Source organism: Galeopterus variegatus, unplaced genomic scaffold (genome assembly GCF_000696425.1).
Source record: "Galeopterus variegatus unplaced genomic scaffold, G_variegatus-3.0.2 Scaffold434, whole genome shotgun sequence".
Classification (NCBI taxonomy): domain Eukaryota; kingdom Metazoa; phylum Chordata; class Mammalia; order Dermoptera; family Cynocephalidae; genus Galeopterus; species Galeopterus variegatus.
In genome coordinates this window covers 252932-274261 of record NW_007726545.1, presented here as the reverse complement: position 1 = coordinate 274261, position 21330 = coordinate 252932, and the positions used below count along the sequence as shown (strand labels likewise).

General features: G+C 37.0%; 1 protein-coding gene across 1 annotated transcript in view; it reads right to left on the bottom strand.

Annotated features, from left to right (window-relative positions):
* Nucleotides 1-21330, bottom strand: part of LAMA2 (laminin, alpha 2) — a 310853-nt gene that overhangs the window by 43717 nt on the left and 245806 nt on the right. Inside the window, exons 37-42 of the mRNA XM_008568714.1 lie at nucleotides 19300-19443; nucleotides 18132-18265; nucleotides 16110-16269; nucleotides 12048-12172; nucleotides 6295-6457; nucleotides 5484-5628 (exon numbers count right to left, since the gene is read on the bottom strand). Of these exons, the coding sequence (XP_008566936.1) occupies nucleotides 5484-5628; nucleotides 6295-6457; nucleotides 12048-12172; nucleotides 16110-16269; nucleotides 18132-18265; nucleotides 19300-19443 (871 nt within the window). The remainder of the gene's footprint in view (nucleotides 1-5483; nucleotides 5629-6294; nucleotides 6458-12047; nucleotides 12173-16109; nucleotides 16270-18131; nucleotides 18266-19299; nucleotides 19444-21330) is intronic.

Sequence of the window (21330 nt, the reverse complement as noted above, 5' to 3'; positions counted from 1 at the left end):
TCATTTTACATCCTCACCAGCGGTGTATAAGAGTTCCAGTTGCTCCACATCTTTGCCAGCACTGGGTATGGTCACTATTTTTGATTTTAGACATTCTAATTACTATGTAGTGGTATCATATTGTGGATTTATTTTACATTTCCCTAATGATGAATCCCACTGCAACTTTCATTTCATGTATCAATCATCTTCTGCCTGGATTATTATTAAACCTAATTAGTCACTCTGCTTCCAATTTGGTCCTCTGAAAATCTATCATCCATATTGACACCTGGACTAACACACTTAAATTGAGGTCACTATGCCACGTCTCTACATAAAACCCTCCAATGGCTTATCAATGAATTCCAAACTCCTTAACATAGTTGAAATGGCCTCCTGGGATCTGGCCCCTGCCAACATGCCCAGCATTATCTTCCACCATTCCTTTGAAATTTAAACTCCAGTAATTCAAACTAAGTATAATTTCCCCCCAGAGAACCTATACTTTTATGTATCTTTATTTTTTCATGTGATGCGCCTTGGCCTGGATCCCCCTGCAACTGCCTCCAGCCCCCACAAATACCCTAGGGCTCAGTTAGTGCCCTTTCTCTCTCTCTCCAGTGTCTACCACAGTGTTTGCTGCCCCCTACAGAAATGTATTTGCTTGTGCAGCAAAGAATATAAGTTAGTGACACAAACTGTATTTATCTTGATCCAGCACAGCATCTGATACATAGCTGGTATTTAATAAACGTGTTTTGTAAGTGCCAACATTACCAGAACAGGTAGTAAGTCTATTTTCCCAAACTCTCTTCTTTTCCTTTTTAATTTAGATTTCACTGCTGCAAGTGTGATCTCTGAATATTGCTATTGCAGGCAAATGACTATATTCTTATATTCTGTTGAGATTGTGCTTTTCAACTACATTTAAGAACGCTGTATTTGATTCTCTTTTATGAATTATTTGTTTATAACCTTTGATTCTTTCTCTACTGTGGCTTCAATGTTTTTCTTTTTAACAGAAAAATTAATACATGTTAATTGACCTGCTAGAGTAATACAATGCTTTAAAAGTAGCAGAGAAAATATGTTGAATATATGAGAATACATGTGAAAAATAGAATAGCTACAGTTTTATTTTAACAAAAATTTTACCTATTTGATTTGAGAAGTCGGTCATAAGCTATCAGAGATAACAGAGAATGGGGAACAACCAGGGGCAGAAGGAAAAACTTCCCAACCTAATCTGAGAATCAAAGTTGCAAACAACTGAACTTCATAGGGTTTAATGGGATTTTTTAAAAAAATGGCAATAAAGATACATGAGAGAAGGAAGGAGGATAATTCATGTCATTAGGATTCAAAACAAAAGTGAGAACGACTGCATGGTACGTTTGACAGGAGGATTCGGGAAGGCATAAAGGCCAGGGAGGAGACTTATGAAAGAGAAGATATTGGCCAACCATGTCAGAGGGATTGAAATAGAGAACAAGAACGAAGAAGAAGATACTGAATGGGTTAAGACAAAGGGAAGTTCTTTCTGATTTCCAGACCACAGTGTAGTAACAACGAAGCTCTAGTAAATCAGGAAAAATCAGAGCAGTTGTGGAAAGAACTTTCTGAACTGATGGACTGCTCGAGTTACAGTAAACCTGAAAACATATTTTTAACTATTTTCAAGTTAATACAGTACTATAGGTTGACCTTTACCTAACATTGTTTCAGACCACAGATCTTTTGGGTACTTGTTTTAAAGGACAGAATAAATGTCTAGATGGCAGACTGATAGGGAAAGTGGTATTTCCAAGGTGACATTTATGGAAATTGTCCTCCTAAGCAGTTCTAAGTAGTTCTGTCCCTGTTTTTCACACTGCAGATTTGCTTAACATATTATTACCTCTTGAGTTTATAGCAATAGCCAATTCAGCCCAGCGTTCCTGATATCTTTCTTTTACTTTCCCCACAATGCACATCAATATTTTCCTTCTTTCTTCAAAACTGTTATTCTACTACCTCTCAACCTCTCCTGTTCTGTTTTCTGCTTCTAACTTCAATGAAAAATATTACAGCATCAGAAGAGAATTTTCTTAAAATGCCGTTCCATACCTACAAACTTATGTCTACCTTCACTTCTTCCTCTGCTCCTTCTATCCTGTCTTGGGGAAGAAGTGTTTCTCTATCTGTCTCAGACTAAGCACTTTCTCTTTAGTCTGGGTGCTACCCTCTCACACTTTCTTTGGACCTGTGCTATATTATTTATCATTCCTTTTTTTTTTGTACTTTCAATCACTTCCTTGTTACTGGCACATCCTCCCCAACCTTCAAACGTGGTCAAGAACCATTCATTCAGTCATTCACCAAATATTGATTGAGTATTTACTGTGTGCTAGGAACTGATGAAGGAAGCCAACATGGTCCCCCATTTCACGATCCCTGCCCTCCAACGCCGTATCTTCTTTCTCAGCTAAGGTTCGTCCTTTCTTCTGGATTTCGGAGCCAAAGCTCCTTCAGAGTCAGTCTACACTTACTCTGTTTACTTTCTCACAGCTCTTTTACTCCAGAAGACTCTGCAATTGGCTTTTACTGTGACCTTTGTGACCTTTTGTCTGTTTTTTGTGTTGCTATAACAGTAACTATACCTAAACCTGAGACTGGGTAATTTATAAAGAACAGAGGTTTATTTGGCTTATGATTCTGGGACAGCTGCAGCTGGCGTGGGTTTCAGGCTGCTTCTACTCATGGCAGAAAATGGCAGGCAGCCGGTGGGTACAAGCAGATCACATGGAGAGAGAAAGCAAGAGAGAGAGGGGGGAGGTGCCTTTAAACAATCAGCTTTCAAGGGAAATAATAGAGGGAGAATTCACTCACTAACCTCCCCCCCAACCTGCCAGGGTGTTAAACTATTCATGAGGGATACCCCCCCCCCCATAACCCAAACTGCTCCCAACATTGCCAAGTCAGGGATCAGAGTTTGACATGAGCTTTGGGGGGACAACACATCCAAACTCTGTCACCATTTCATCATTCTTTCAAGGTCTTCAATGATGCCCATATTTCCAAAAACAATGAGTTCCTTCGTCCTTATCTTACTTGAACATTCTATAACATATGGTAAGTTAAACTCCTCATTCTTTCATAAACTTTCTTTCTTTTGCAACCTACACTTTCTCAAGGATCCATTTCTCCTTTCTCCAAATATTTCTTTGCAGCCCCCTTTGTGTGGTTTTCCTTTATGATGCTGTTTCAATATTTGTGTGCTCTAGGGCTGTTAATCATCTCATTCTAGGTATGAGTGCTTGATTTTTCTCATCACTATTCAGATACAACTATTTAGAATATGATGATGGTTCCTAGTTATTCATCGTTCTCCTAGAACTCTGCTGATCTTCAGATACCTATAACTAATTGCCTGTCAATTACACAGCTTTCCTAGGCTGCTAAAGGTACTGAAAGTACCAGGTCCAAAATAGAACTCAGCATCTCCAGAAAACCTGGTTTTTCCCTCTGTTCAATAGCTTGGTGAATAGCACTGATATATTCTTGTCGCTATCAAGCAATAATAAATAAATAAATAAAAACGAATCAATCTAAATCTGTCTTTTCTTTTAAACTTAGCCTCCATATTGAGTATATAACAAGCTCTTCAATTTTAAATGCTTGATGTCTTTCAACTCCGTTCTTTTGTCTCCATTCTCATGGTTATTGACTTGTTTTTCACTCTTCTCCCTCTCACCTGGTTTGCTATAGACTGCAGTAGTATCCTAAATTGTCACAAATCTACCTCTCAAGCTGCTGCTAAAGAAACTTTACTAATGCACAACTCTGATGGTGTCAAACCCTTGATTAAAACTCTTGAAGTTCCCTATAGCTTTTGCTTAGCTCAAGAGTCCTCTGTGTACTGGCTGTGTTATCTCTTGGCCCCATCTTATAATTTCCTACCAACATTCATTCATTTAGACTATGGATTCACTTGTAGACACTAAAGCATTTCCCAATGTGTGTTCAGCAGAATGCTAGTATTGCAGGAATGGAAGAATTTCTGTGATTAAAGAAGTTTGGGAAATGCTGGATCAAACAGAGGTATTTTTCTTACTGAACAACTATGCAGAGCCTCTACCATGCAAATGTGCACTGTGCCTGTCTTACATGGGAACAACGCATGCAGCAATACACCGATTGATAGAAGTGCAAAACCAGTTTTTGTCCCAACTGAGGAGTTTCCCCAGGGTTTTGTGTTCCAAAAATGCAGTTGGAAAATGACGTATTATGGTATCTGATGGCTCCAGGCTTTCACACAACTTTCACTGCCCTGAAATGTCCAAACGTGCTTTTCATCCAGCTAGCTTCCCAACTCCTGCTTGTGCCTCAAGGGTACTCCCCTGGGGCTGTCCTCTATGTTTAACTTAAATGTCTTTCTCTTTCAGACCGCTAGCCTGCAATATACATTTCTATCACAGCAGTGAGCCCTTCATCCTTTAACCATTGATATTTGTCCATTTCCCCCATTAGATTGCAAGTTCCTTGAAGGCAAGGACTTGTTTTTGACTCCATTTAGTTCTTGCTTGGTAATGAGTAGGTGCTTGGCAGATATGTGTTAAATGCAGGAATGAAAGATGGTACAGAGGTACATCTAACTTTTCATGAAATGTCACATTGGCATTGTCAACATTAATTAATTAGGTCTTTTTATATTAAGAGAAGTATCAAAGTTTCATCTGTAGATACTGGTAATACCATAGTATAAAAAATTAGGGAAATTATACTTAAATAGCAATAGACCACACTGAGAACTAATAGACTTGGATTTTTGTCTTGGTTGTGAGAGCTTATACATGAGGGTACTTCAAACAGTTCATGGAAAGAGTTCTATTATCTTTCCTTTCTGTTTTTCCATGACCTTTTTGAAGTACGCTCACATATGTCTATGACCACATGTAAGGTTGAGAGTATGTTTCCCTTTCTCTAACACCAGAGCAAAATACCTGCTTTTATGATCAAATGAAATAATGTTTGTGAAAGTGTTTTAAAACATCCCAGAAATATAAAAATATCATGTTATTATTAATCAATTATTTACTTGAATACATATAAATTTTTGGCATTTTTAAAGAGCACATAGTTGGTAGCTGTGTCCTACCACTCCTACAAATTCTATTGTAGCCCACTTTAAAGGAAACATCTTGAGGAACAGGAAGATAAGAAAAGCACACAACATTTTCCAAACTTATTACAGGATATAATTTTACATGTTGGAAGGCAGTTTTATGCTTTCAAATTAAGCTCTCAGTTTCAAAAGAAAATGACAGAACCATTTGGCTCTTCAATCAGTCACGTCTAACCCACACCACCTATAATTCAAGCCAAAGAAATAACTGTATCCATTTTTCACAGAACTTGTGAGTAGCTAAAATTTCAGACAGGGTCCTCCTCCTGATTAAGTACATGGGTGCTTTGGATAGTATGATTAAGGCCTATACTGCATTATTACTATAAAAACTCACCTTGTTTTTGAATTCTTGACAGAGTGAATGATTTCCATTTCCCGTCATTATGATTTTGATTGCTGACAACAGAAGCCATTCCTGAGCCCAGATCATAGCTGACTTTTATGTGCCCATCAGTAAGCTCTACACTCATGAAATCCTTCTATTAACAGAGTAAAAATACACCAGTGATTAGACCCACAGAGAAATATATGGGTATTCACTCTTTTTTTTCAAGGGTTTATTAAAGGGCCTTATGGATAAATTGCTGAATGTGTTGCTCCATAATAGAAATCCATTCTGAAAATAGAATTGGTGTTACTATTTTGTGAATTTTTGTGGGTGTGATGTTATGGTGCAATTGGTCACAACCAAATTATTAAGACATATTCTTTTATTACAGTAGTACCTAGTGGGTTCTTTTGAAAACATAAGAGTGAAAGAATTTACTAAGAAACATTTACCTGAAAAAAATAAGGCCAAAGAATATTTAGAATCACTTTTCAACTTAGGTTTCTAGAAAAAGATTAAGGAAGTAGTTTTTTTGCTGCCTACTGGGAACGTCTACAGGGTGCTTGTCTTAAATGATTATATGGGGAAATATACTGAAAATAAGTAGTAATTAAATTCTATTTGTGATTAAAGCTATCAATTACAATATATAAGCTCTACCTGCATCACCTATTCTTGACTATTACGCAGCCATCCCACACTCTTTTTAACAATAATTGATAATTTTACCAATAACTGACAATTGAGTTGTAATTCTATGGGAAAGAAATAAATACATTTTCCATCATGGAAGATCTTACGTGCATACGATATTTACCAGGTCTCGTGTGGCAAGATACATCAGGAGAGCACTTGAAGAAAATGTCCTGAATTTGAACATGACAGTGGAGATATTGGGATACCAGCGAATGGGGCGGCTGACCAATGCATAGCCTTCTCCATCAAATTGAATAGTCCCCTCACTGTCTTCCACCTGAGGACTGAAGAGAGAGACATTTCACACAAATCAGATGATGTCTACTTGGCCGATCATTATTCAATGCACCAAACTGTCCTCTGGGACTGGATTGCAAGCTGTTGTAGGGCAGGAAGCATCCCCAAATGGATTTTCAATCCTCACACTTCTCTCCACCTCCACAGCCACCATCCCAGACCAAGTAAACACCATCTCTCAGCTACAATTCACCAGGTGTTCAATTACTAGGTCACTGGTGTTTTAAATGCCTCATGTGTCACAGAAGTACTTGATGGATTGTTAGATTGGTTTTTAAGTGTGTCTTAGTAGTATTTGTGCAAACTTTTGGATGGGTTGAGAAGGCATTGATTATATTTTCCATATACATAACATAATGGAATATAGGCCCCTACTTTCTGAATACTCACCAATCAACAGGTTTTTCTGGAACAGATTGGATTCAGACAATGAAGCACACATGTATTTGTGTATTTTTAATCTTCTCCTTTACTAGAATATAAGCTCTATGAGATTATCTAGAGATTAACAGCCAGTCTCTATGCCAGACACAAACTCAACATCTAGTAGGGTACTTGGCTCATAGAACCCAGTAAAGGTAGGATGAAGGAGATTTTAGTATAGCAAATCGCCTCACAGAGAATATGTGTTCAATATCAGCTGGATAATGATTGAATATCCAAGTTAAGTCTTGTGAATACAACATTTAAAAATACTTTTTTTTTCAAATGTGAGGCTCTATCTGTCTATCTATCTAATCATTTATCTGATGTGGCAAGAGTAAGTTTTAATTGTGGGGATATTTTTTCAAGCTTTAAATATCTGCGTATTGGCATCTAATTGAATCTCTGAAATTGCAGTATTATATTAACTTGAAGGTAGCAAGGGGATATTGAGAAAATTATGGTACTGTCATTGTAAAATAACAACAGCCTAGAATATTATGTTCATGAAATCCTGGCTGATGAGAAAGATGTTAGTGTACAAAATGGGCTTGTGGAGGAAGAGCTGTTACACATTTTAGGCAAGTTAGCTTTCTCTCTGTTCCTGGACCTGAGAGAAATAAAACACTGAAGACAAAGAGAAGAGTTTTGTGCTTTTCATGGTCAGGTCATATTTTTGTTTTTTGTTTTTTTCTGGTGGCTGGCCAGTATGGGAATCTGACCCTGTGACCTAGGTTTTATAACACTACACTCTAACCAACTGAGCTAACCAGCCAGCCCATGGTCAGGTCTTTTTAATTTTAATTATATCTAATTTGTAATAACATATGGTGATTTCATGAAATATATTTTTTTCAATTAAAACTTAAAAGAAGCTTTTTCAATGTTCATAAAAATGCTAACTGAAAGACTGAGGAACTAAATCGGCCTAATAACAGTACAATTCATAGTGAATAAATTGGCTATTATTTAGCCTTCCTTCACGACAACAAACACATTAATTTCTGGAGAACTGCATTAGAGATAAGAGAATGTTGTATAGAGTCTATGTAAGAGAAGTTGCTCAGTTACGAGGATCCTGCATTATCCATTGCCATGCTACCAGTGACAACCCAGAGAAGGGTTGTGGAAGTCACTGTTGACAGTTTTCTCGAATGCTTTGACCCAATACATTGTTAGTTATAACTTTAAAAAAAAATCCCAAAGACAAAAAGAAACAAGAAATCTCAGTACACAATATGAGGGTAAGTATTAGAATCAAAACAAAAATATCACATTTTATTTTTCTTAAGAAAAAACAAAACTCTAGGACATTTATACTCTGATATCCTTATGTCTCTAATCTATTAATTCCCTCAACGTATAATATAAAAAATAGCATATTAAATGACAGGTACCCTGGAGTCTGATGTGGAGTTTCATTAAGGCTCTAATACAAGTCACTTAACATTTCAAGTCTCAGTTTCTCAACTGTAAGATGAAAGCGTTAGATTATTGAATGATTTCTGAGGCTCCTTCCAACTCCAACACTACAGGAGATTCTCCTATTCAAGCAACAGGCAAATTTGCAGGGAAGAGTTTTGTGCTGAGAGTGGCTAAACATACAGATGTTTAGTAGAAGTAGATCAGCCTACTTCGCTTGATTCATTAACTCAGCCAAAACAAGGTAAGTCTGGCTTTGAATTGGTGACTTTGGGATGGGAAAAAAATGAGTCCTTCCAGGTATATTGTATATTTCAACATCTAGCATTATACTAGTTTTCCTATTTATTTTGAATACTTTTACCAGAAAAGTAACTACAGTCAGCGCCCCTGTCTGCGGGTTTTGAATTTGCAGCTTCAACCAACCATGGATTGAAAATGCTCAAAAAATACAAAAATTAAAAATAACAATACAACAATACAAATAAAAAAAGTACAGTATAACAACTGTTTACATAGCATTTACATTGTATTACGTATTACAAGGAATCTAGAGATGATTCAGAGTATACGGGAGGATGTGCATAGGTTATATGCAAATGCTATGCCATTTTATATAAGGGACTTAAGCATCCGTGAATTGGGGCATCTGCAGGAGTGGGAGGCGGAGGGTTGGTTTCTGGAACCAATCTCCCATGGAGTACTCTTTTATAATTAATAAATGCTAAGCTTCTTAAGTTGCCTTTAGTTTATCTTTTGAACCTTGTTGTCTGGTCAAATCAGTAAAGATTATGCTATTTTGGAACAGCCATGCTCTTCCACATGTAACTTGTTAACTATAGAACAAGGTGTATATTGGTGCTTAGTGTATTAAAATGTCACCATCATTTCAATATTCAGCTAAATTCATTTTCCTTGTAGCAACTCTTTTCTATTTTAATCAATGTGATTTTCAGAAGTTTAAGAAAAATAAGATAGATATTTTTAAAATCCCTGACAGATTACTTTTCTAAAGCATAACAACAATTATACCTCTTTTATCAACTACTGAATAAATGCAAATTTTTAAAACTGGCATTCTAAGGTCTTCCATAAAATTTTCCCATTCTACCTCTTTTAGCCTCATCTTTTACATCTTCCCCATAATATCACTTCTGCTCTTTAACCGGAGTGATTGGTCTTTTCTTAAATGTGATAAATGTCTTCCTAGAAAGAAAAAACAAAGAAATACCAGGAGTTCTATAAAATTATACTTACAAATACCAGGGCTTACAGGAAAATAGGTTGGGGCAGATTACTCAAAACTTATGTGACTACGTAACCAGAACACTCACAAAAACAACAATCCTGATCAAAATGTTATCATATAGCTCAAAAGGGTTTGTTAAAAAATTTAAAATACTGGATTATTTCAGCAATCACAGAACTTCACCTTAAAAGGAAAAGGTGAAGGTAGTTTGTTGACAAGGGGTACAAGAAAGGGTGGACACTGTTGAGTGACAGAAATGTGGTAGAAAGGCACAGTGACAGAGAACAGGGCACAGTACTCTTGAGCTTGGTGTCTTCAGCTGTGTGGGTTTATGTGGCATTCAGCTACCCTCACTTGGTGGTGCAAAGCATTACTGTGCTGGGAGAAATGTGCACGGACCCATGTGGCCACCGCCTCTGACTCACATCATTCTCCCATTTGCCAGACCTGTAAGAGTGAATTCACACTTCTTCTCTAAAAACACTGGCATTCCAGCCTTCCTACCTTTGCTCTCACTGGTCTCTGGGGCTAGAATGCTCTCCACATGCCACCTGCTCTCTCCCCTTACTGGATTCTTACCCCACGCTGAGGCCTACCTCAAACGTCACCTCCTCCACGATGCCAATCTTGACACCCTTAACCTGGTATGGATAATCATAGTTATTCTGAGTGTACCTTTTTAAAGAAATTTTTAATTATGCCTTGCATTTTGACTATTTTAGTATTTGTCCTTCCTTCCTTCCTGGTGATAAGTTTCTTGATGGCTGGGACTAGACTCTATTTATCCTAGTATCAGGAAGTTGTAAGAGTGAATCTCTGTAACCTACAAAACACCTTACAGATACATAGAAATGCTATTATAATGATATTAATTAGCGTAATACTTTATACATTGAAAGTGCACGATCTTTGCAGAACTGATAATTAGTAGCGTTACACTCTTACATGATATGCACTGGGGAATGGATGCTTAAACGCTTTAGGTGTTTTGTTGATAATAGGCTTTTGAAAATTCCACTTAAGAAATTTACCAATGATATGTTCATGGAAAAATTGTTGTTTATTTGTGAGTAGCAGAATTTAAATGTGGACTTCATTGTCTTTGTTGTATTTAAAGAATTTTACAGGCAACCTTCCCTATTAGATTTTATTGGAGACTACCAAGAAAACCATCTAAAACTGTGGATGGATCAGGCTTTCAAACTATCCTCAATGTCATGTTGACAAGTCTATGGTGCCAAAAAGAAAGAGAAAGTTGGAAGTTAAACTTTTAGAGAGATAATATTTTGGGGCTACTTTCTTCTATGAAACTCTAGAGACACTTAGACGGAAATGAGAGCTCTACTCTGTTACATTTATGGGGGATTTAGGTGCTGGAAAATGTGAGTGTGCCCTTTAAATTGGAAATAAAAAATACAAACTCCTTAGCACATAGTAGTTTTTGAGTTGCTATGTATGTCGCATTAAGCTTACAGGTATTTAATTTATATCTTATAGTTTTAATTTATAGTAATTAAAATTGTTTTGGGCTCAGGTGATTAGTGACCTTGAAGATTTTTGTGCTGAGAAATCCTCTACTTCCAGCTAAGTGTTTTACATCCTCTGTTCATTTTTATATAAAAATATTTATTCTCTATATGTGCTTTGTATGCTTGAATGTTAAATATTTTCAAATTCTTATTCCTTCCAACCACTATCTTACAATTGATGACACGTATTATGGCATTTTCTCCTGGCCTATCTTGGCCCCTTGTTCTCTTTCTACCCTTAGGCAGAATCTTTGAGTCCCATGGGTTTCCACTCAAAGCACTTGTAGGAACCTATGTGTCAATTTGAAAAATCCTGTAGGAGATAAAACCTAGGCTAGTGTTCTATATTTTGCTATAAACATAAGTGTAGTGAATCCATGCTCAGTGAGGTCTGAAGCTTAATCAATCTAGTAAGAGATCTATTTAAGAAAAAAAAAAAATTATGAGAAATTGGTTAATGGATACAAGGAATAATTATGTTTTGTAATGATTAACATGCTAATTATCCTTATTTGATCATCACACATTGTACACAGGTATTGATATTCAATTCTGTATCCTACAAATATATTTAATCAATTATTTTTTGATAAAAAATTACGACTACAAGATAACCACAAACACACAGAACCCCCTGGACACGAAGGGATGTTGGAATGGAAAGAGATGGTAGTCTTAACTGATTGTGGTTAAAATATCTCATCTTTGCAAATTTTATAAAAATGTATGGCCATGTAAGAGTACTGCTAGGGCACCTCCCAGTGCCTTGGAAATGCCTGCACAAGTGGGAACAGGGACTTGGAGTTTCACTAGCTGCGTAGTAAATCCACCTCTGAGCATAATCATTTCAAACCTGCTCCACGTCACCCACATAACGATAGAACATTGCACAATAAAATGAAAGCTTTTGTGATGCAAACAACAGTCCTTGGGAGAGTTCTCATCTTCACTAACCTGACAGTACATCCTTTGCAGTCGCCTTCTTTTTCTCGGAAATTCCACAAACCTATAGGTTTGCTGTCAAAGTATGTTTCTCCCATACAGCCAGTGAATGTAATCACACGTACAGCATCAGCCTTCTGCAGAAAGAAATACCATGTTGGTTAGAATTCAGAATTTCACAGATAATCTTGGTGTATCCATGAGAGTTATTATCAGCAGAAGCCAGAGTAGATATTATCTGTTCTTTCTGATATTCTCAGTTTTGCACATATTGATCTTTTAATCGTATTAAGAGGGAACTTCAAAAAGTTCATGGAAAGATTTGTATTATCTTTTCATTCATTTTTTTGAAGTACTCTCATATATCCTCACGGCTACTTCAGGGTGGGTGAACAAAAGGGGAAAAGCTCAAGAATTTCAGCAATGGATCCTGGTTATTTTTTGCTATCAAGTTTATCACCATTACTAAATAAACACTTTCCTAGCTTCTGACTTTAGGTGAGCTGCTAACCTTCTCCACAACTTTATTCTTGTGTCTGTAACATGGGATTATGGTGGAAATTAAATTAGACCATTTCTTTGTGGTACCAAGCTCAGTACCTGGCACAGAGGAGGGGTTTAATAAACATTAATGCTCCTACACCATTTTCTTTGGGCGGATCGGGGCCATGTGTACACTAAGAACATTTCTCTCAAGAGAGCATGAGAAAGGGTACATACTGATGACACAAAAGAGATTAAAAAAACAAACATGCATATAAATTACCCCATAATAGTGCTGCTCTAAATTTTTCATTTTCATTCATAGCCAAGCAGGTTTGCAGCTCAACAAAATGAAGAAAATGAAAACAACTTTGTAAGAGAAGAGACCATGGTAGTGGTGTTTGCTGGTATACACAGCACAGGGCCTGGTGTCTAATAAGGGCTCAATAAATACCTGTTGATGCCAATCCTGGTGTCATTCTCACAGGGAGAGGTCTTAAGCTCAATACATACCACAAACACAAAGGAGGGGACTGACCATTCCATTCTAGGGAATCTTTTTTTTTTTTTTCCTTTTTGTCTTTTTTCGTGTCCGGCAACGGACCGCAACCCTCAGTGTCGCGCCCGTACCGGACCGGGACCGGCAATGGGATCGCAACCCTCGGTGCTGCGCCCGCCCCTCGCTCAGCCAGTGAGCGGGAACCGGTCTGTATGTGGGATCCGAACCCTCGGCGGGAGCGCCGCCGTGCTCCCAAGCGGCGCACTGTAGCAGTGCGCCACCGGGCCGGCCCTAGAGAATCTTGATGTAATGTAAACCACTGTTTGTTTTGGCATTCACATATTACAAAAAAATACTATATTCTGGTGCCTATACCTTTAGAAACTCTGTGCCAAAGATAATCCACATTTATTTGAATTATCGGAGGAAAACAGTGGATTAGCATGTTTGAGCTTTAGAACAAATGGTAAGAAGATGGTAACTGAATAGTTAAAGTTTTGTACTTATAATTTTAGGTTAAACCCATCAACACGTATGTCCTCCTATTGCTCTGACCAAGTGGTGCACAGCCACGTAGAAATAATGATGATAGGAGCCACTGACATTTATGTCAGAGTGGTCCCTGTCATTAGGCGGAGCCTCTTAATTTTCCAGAGGTTGGTTTTCCTACTTGTGGATTCTACTTGCTTTCTGCTGCTTCTCGTATCCTGAGTAGCTATGCTTGAGATATCTTCCTGCTCATTTGAATTTCCATTAGCAAGTTCATTTAGTTACTTGTTTTCAGCTTTTTTGTTCATATTCTGGTGTGGCAGGAGCCTTGAAACTCTTGCCAAAATGATTTCTTAAGATTTTCTATTTAATTTCATTTGTCTATGTTTTCTTTTTTCCTGAGACTGACATAAAGTGCTTTGTGCCAGTGACATTTAAGATGTAACTACTATGTCTTAGGCATTTGTCATATATTTTATACATGTAATCTCACTATTTATTGTGGATGTGAAGACTGGTAATTAAGAGTAAAGACTCTTGTGCCTGGTAAACTGTGTTCAAATCCCAGCTCTTCCACTAATTATGATGTGACCTTGGTCAAGACATTTAACTTCTCTCTTCTTCAGACTCCTTACCTATACAATGAGGAAGATATTAGATCCACTTTGCTATGGTCTGAAAGTTTGTGTCCCCCAAAATTGATATATTGAAATCCTAACCTGCAAGGTGATAGTGTTAGGAGGTGGGGCTATTAGATCATAAGGGTGGGACCTTCATAAATGAGATTAGTGCCCTTATGAAAGTGACCCAAGAGAGCTTGTTTGCCTCTTCTACCATGTGAGGACACAGCAAGAAGTCACCCTCTATGAGGAATGGGCCCTAACCAGACCAAATCTGCCAGTGCCTTGATCTTAGACTTCCCAGCCTCTGAAACTGTGAGAAATAAATGTTTGTTGGTTATAAACTACCCAGTTATATGATTTCTTTTTATAGCATACCTTTTGGTGGTGGTGAATAAGTTAATTCATGTAAATTACATAAAACATTACTTAGCACATAGTGAGAGTTACAAAAATATTATAAAAGTTTATTATTGCATTCTACAATATGCAAGCAAGGTAGATATTTTTATTGGCCTTTTCTAGTTGAGAACACGGAAGCCCAAGGGGTTAAGTGATTTGCCTAAGGTCATATTTTAGTAAGAGGTAGAGGAGGAAATCCAATTTGGATTTGATTTAAAAATTTACTGCTTTTGTACTTGTAGTGGATTGAATTACATCCCCCAGAGCTCACTGAAGATTGAATTGTATTCCCCAAGTTTTATGTATTAGGAACTTAGCCCCCACTGTGACTGTTAAGAGGGTGGGAAATCCTATTATGGTAATGAAAGGTGGAGCCTTGAAGACATGACTGGATTGTAGGATCCCGCAGGAGTGAATGGATTAATAATGGTGGTCAGGGGCATGGTTCTGAGGGCTTTAAAAGAAGAGGAGAGTCTCTCTCTCTCTTTCTCTCTCTCTCTCTATGCTCTCTCTGCTTCCACCATCTTGCAATGTGAGACCCCTGGGTCACTGTTGCCGCCACCAGATGGACTTTGGACTTCTCAGCATCAGAAACTGTAAGCAATAAATTTCATTTTTCTTTAATTACCCAGTACCAGGTATTTTGTTATAAGCAACAGAAATAGACTAATACAGTAGTACTGTGTGCTACCCCTATATTTGTCTTTTTGGAAAGGAGAGAAAGTTGGCAATATGAGTATATATTATTATCTACCATATATGTAGTTCTAAGACATGTAGTTCTAAGAAATGAGGACGATTTTAGTGGGCAGTTGTGGAATCAGTTCTCATATTTTAGAGTCATATCTCGTACACAATGCAAATAGAACAACCCCACTCTATATGAAGGTTGAGTTCTCATAAATTTGGGGTCACCCTGGCTTTTCACATTTTCTGACTAATCTCATCCAGGGTGATTCTGACAAGCCCAGGATTATCCATTATATTTGGCTGTGCTCTTGCATCTCACCCACAGGTCATTTTCCAACACCTAATTCCATTTAATCAACACAAGCTTCTTTAAAATGCAGACACTTTGCAATTTGAAATGCACAAGGACCTGTTGCAAAGCAATTATGAATATTAAGTGCATTACCCTATAAGAATAAGGAGAAGAGCTACTTGAAAACTTTTAAAACCAGATCATGATTTGAAAGCTTATGGCTCCTATATTTCCCAAGGTATTCATAAATCTTTTAATTAGGTGGGAGTATGAACTTTATAGCACTTCATATCTATAAATTGTAAATTGATTCAGAAAATGAGGTATACATAAAAAAAAAAAACACTTTGCTCTTGAGGCAACTAAAACAAGAATATCAAAAGACGGATGCCACAGATAGGCTTAAAAATATTGTGTTTCCAGATTGAATATTCAAGGAAGAAAACTCTTACTCAACCCATCTTGTCATAAACACAAGTAGAAAGTGGTCGGGTTTTTGCAGAGCTTTATCATATTTTCTCCCAAAGTAATCCCAATTCTCCCAATGTCAGGAGTTGTCTATAAAGATGAAATAAACAGGAAGGGGAAGAATGTGTTACCTTTAATTTCCCAGTTAAGCCACCAACAAACAGCATTGCATTTGCATCCACATCTAGAATAGTATACCCTGGAGGAGACACTGAATGGTAGGTACCGGGCACAATGCTGGCTTTGGGTCCATCCAGGGCTCTCACAGAAATTGTTCCATTTCTCCCCGTTCTTCAAGGGTATGTGTAGAAATGAAGGGAAAGAAAATATATATCACATTTCTGGTAACTTCAGATTTAAAAAGGATAAAATGTAGAGACTTGTTTTGAAAAATTTAGGAGATAACTGGGTGTTTAGCTTCAAACATTCCAGATTCATTAAATCCCAAATCAACACCCAGAGTCTGATCTTGGGTGGATATTTACTGTCAGATCCAACCAGGACCAGTGAGCAACATATCCAGATTCTGCATGGGTCCATTGATAGGAAATGACAGAGCAGTAATTTGCTGATGGAATTGCTATTGGTTAAGTGGAAAGCCTTTTTTCTATTGCTTTACATAATAATTTACTATTTAGCAGCACGTACAATTTAAACAAGCTTATATTACTTCATTTAGCATTTTGTCTCATTTAATTCAGCAAGTGAACCCCAAATGAGCCACCTTTCTGCATTACAACCTGCATAATTTCTCCTAAAATACTTTATAATGTCTTGGACCCAAATTTGTTGAATTAGTCTTCCTGGAATTGTATATCTTTTATTGTTTGGAGCACCATCATAATGTATATAGTATAATACCCAGTCTTCAGAGTCGTGTATACAAATTTTATAGAAGAATGTCACTTTTAAATTCAATTAATATAGTTTTGAAAGCTATTATCATTTTATTTTATTTTTAAGTGATTGATTTCCATGAACCGTTAAATATGAAAATCTGGTCTCTCTTCTGAGACAAGCAGTCACAACAAAACTTCACTGTCACATTTCTCTCCCTGCTGTCTCATTTTGGTAATCATTTTATCTTTGAGGGTGCAGTGTTAAGTGAAATGCATGCTAACAAAAGAATGAATTCATCAAATAAGGTTTATCTTCTTTAACAGAATGTATCTCTTCTGATAGAAAAACTGTACTTTGTGAGTGTAAATGTCCATACACTCAGTAAAGAACTTAACCTCCCAACACTACCACACATGTAAGCACATTCTGTCTGTCTCTCACACACGCATACACACGCTCACACACACACATTTGCTGAAGATTTTAAAGAGGAACTAACGATATTGCTTCTCATTAAGCTTTTTAAAAAATTTTTCTATTATGGAAAATTTAAACATATAAAAACAGAATTAAACTCTGTATCCATCACCTAGATTTAACAATTACTAATTCTTCAAGTGTTCTTTACCCATGTCTGATGAGCTTCATCTCTAGTCCTAGGCCTGTAACCGTATCTTTCAACTGTTAACTGCTTTGGGTTTAGTAGGGAGTTGAGAATCAGAAAAAGAAGAAAAAGTGAGGGGAAGTATTAAGAACAGGACTGATTCTATAAGTAATCTATATGCTGCTAGAAGTTGATAATTGAATTAAATCTTCACAGATAAAATGACTAAATCAATTTTCTATTACTTCCCATTTTAAGTAGTGTGGACCTGACATATTACATATTAATACCAGCATTTTGATACTGCATATGCCCATAGGCACGGCTGCTATGTAGGCCAAAAGAGGAGATGTGTACACCGAAGACAGGCAATAATGACAGCTCTTTTACTCTGGCTTGAATTTCATAACAATGAGTGTCATGAAATAGGATGACTGAAAACAGCTAAATTCCCAAATTCCTACCAGATATCAGATGAAGGAGTCAGAAATGGGCTTGTTACTCTAGCTAATATTTTGCAGGTTGGCCAGTTCCTAACAGGTATTCCCACACATTATATATATAAATGTAATATACAAAATCCATACACATGTGCATGCATACATACACAGCTACTTTACTGAAACAGAAATAGAATTTTTCTTATAAATTGGGAAACTCCTTCAAAATTCCATGATTTAATTATCTTAATCTTTACTAAGTTACTTGCCTTGATGCTTCAATACGGTACCAATATGAGTCATCAATAGTCAAATCTGGATACTCCACACGCCCAACTCCAGATCCAACATCCCAGAGGAAGCTTACTTTGCCTTTACGCATTTCTATAGCCAGAAAGTCAATCTAGTTCAGAGAAATACAAAAACAATAGACACCAGATATAAAGCACCCTGAGAGAAGAGGCCAGTGGAGTATTTTTCGACATGTGCCATTTACAGATATGTGAAATAATTAGCAGCCTCATAATAAAACTTCTCAAATGATATGATTTATTATTATGTATGATTAAAATGATATTAGATTATTGTATCTTTAAAGCAAAAAAAGAAAAAAGGCCCATACTGCTAAAGCATATGTGTTAATTTAACCCATTCTAGTTAGGTCTAATTTTGAGACAAAAGTCTTTTTTCACTCTGATACTTATGATAGAGATAAAAACCTAAAAGCCAATATTTGCATTCAGAATTCATTATTGTTTTCACCAAGGACACTGACATTATTGAGGTGGCAGCTATGCCTTTTTCACCCGAAGTGACCCAGAACTCCTTACCTGAATGGTAAATATTGACTTAGGCTGTGACTGGTTTATTAAAAAGTCTTATTCATTTTGGAAGATCCCCATGCACACAAAATCAAGTAACTCACATGGAAGGAATGAGAACTCTATGGCTGATCTTTTGTAGATACAACTTATGTTATTTCAGTTTGAGTCATAAATTCAACATGAGTTAGAAGAGTTTTCATTGATCAGAAATTAGTGCACAATTGGGCATTTTCATTTCATTAACATGAAAGTTCACTGTAATTTCTTGGTTTGAGAAGAGTAAAAACAAAAAAACAAGCTTTATTTCTGTTAGACATTCTTCTCTAATAGCTGGATCTGAAAATATAATTCAAAATAAATGCTGGCATACTGACAAATGAAAGTAAATATGCCTAAGTATTGTAAAGAGTTTTCTTCTTTTCATATATCTTCTAATTTAATTCGACACTTCAGAACTTTGTGAGGTAAGATTCTGAGGTTTTTGAATCTGAAAGGCTACATTAGATATTTTGGGGCCATGTTATTGAATTCTATACATTTCCCCCAATACCAGGATTAACCTCCAACTACACACAGACACAGTAGCTAAAGAAAAGCTGAATATTAGACTTACAAATTTGGCACTTCCAAGATAAAAAAGGAGGTTGTCAGCAACAGCTGTCTTTACATTGACAATAATATTATTGTAGCTTCCTTTCTTGATTTCCGGCTTGTACGTTCGAATGCAGTCACCTCCGGAAGACACAGATACTTTGATCTTCAAGAAAAACAAGGTACAAAGAACCAAGACTAAACCTCTCAGAAAGTTTGAAGTAGCTCCCAAACAACCACAAAGCCATCATCCTCTCTTCTTTGAAGTTATCTTTCCATCATCAAATAGTGTCATTAAATGCCCATATGCAGACACCATTATACTTACAAACAAGGGCCCAGCAGAGTAGTTTTCCACTGGCATTTTGACAATGAGCTTTTCACAGTTCCATGTCTTGTTAGCACACTACTATTTTTTGAAGCATGCAACTAACAAATGATTACCTTCATGCCATTCTCCTTTATGAATATGAAAACATTTCAAAAGGTGATTTTATGTGAAGCTATGCAATGATCATTAGATTGTTTAATGAAATTTTAAAACTAAAATTTCAGCAATTTTGGCATCGCTCAAAGTAGAAAACCATTTTTTTTTTTAGTTTTCAAGAGGAAATTGTCTACCCTCCTATTTTCATACAGCTGAAAAAGGTGAAATAGATTTTGTTCTAGATATTCTAACAAAAAAAGAATCTTAATCATTCCACTCAGAACATACATTTCAGTATAAATTATGCCTTTTTATTAAGTTGCCAGGAAATGAAATGGAAATAACTTCCAATGGCTATCACTACTAATGTATTTAACAGCTTTTTCTTTTGAATAATACTTTAAAAATTACTATAAATTGCTAAGAAAGAAATTCCTATATGAATAGAGTGATATTGTTCATACCAATTTTTACTTTCATTTAGAGAGCCTTTCTTCAGTCACAAATAACACTAGTTGATTATTTAATTTCCTTTAGGTCAGGCACAATATCACCATCAAAGGGGTACTTTCAGGATAGCAATGTAGTTCCTTGGACTCAGACAGAAGCCGTTACTTTACTCATTGTAATGCTCAAAGTAGGAGGCAGAGAGAGAGGAAGAGGTAAAGCTCTTTGCCACTGGTTCAAATGCCTGGCTTCAGGAAGCCTCTTGGCCCTCACTAGCAGTAAATTTCCATCTTCTCATTTCTTCTAACATTTTATGCTACTCATATAGTTTCCACACCCAGAAGTAAAACAACTAGCATTATTGTTACCTCCATGGAAGGACTGTGCAGACTCCAAACAAGATAGCCTAGGCCACCAAACCAGTCTCCATATCATGGTGACATAAGGTGATATGTCTCCAAGTGTCTCACTTGGGGGTGACTATAGGCAGCACTGTGGCCCCTCTACACGGGTGTTGAAGACTACACAGAGAAGGCACTAGATGCAAAATTGGTTGGATTCAAAAGAGAAAGCTAAGGAGGGATTTTTGGTTCTGATGAATAGGTAAATTCATATATATTTGAGAACTTCCGGGGATACTGCAGATCTGTTGCTTCTCCTACAGGCCCTGCATAAGTCATGTATTTCTCTACTATCGTTGCCTCGCCTGATATGCTAACTGAATTGCATCCCCATGCAAAGGAAACTGTGTTCTGGAAAGAAACAGAGGCCCTTTTCTCCACCACCAGGGGGAGGGTGACTTCTGGAGCCCTGTGTGTGGTGGCCTGGGGCTAGAACAATCTCAAAAGCCTACTGCTTAGACTGCTTTCTCTGTCCTTGCCTACACCCCGAGGGTGGGGCCCAGCCTGCCAACGGAGGGGCACAGGACTAGGGGTCAACTCTGGTCCCCAAAGTGCTCTGTGTCCCTGGGGAGATAGTCTTCCTGGTAGCATGGTTTTCAGTCAGAAAGTTAGCTCTTTGCTCCACAAATGATGGAATCTCCCTTCTACATACAGTGCTGAGAGAAGGTGAATCAAAGTGAACTGCAGAAAAACTGAAGTAGGGAACGTACACTTTTTACTCTCAATGTTAATACCATAAAGCAGTGTATAATGGGAGCTGGCAAAGGGTGCTATGTGA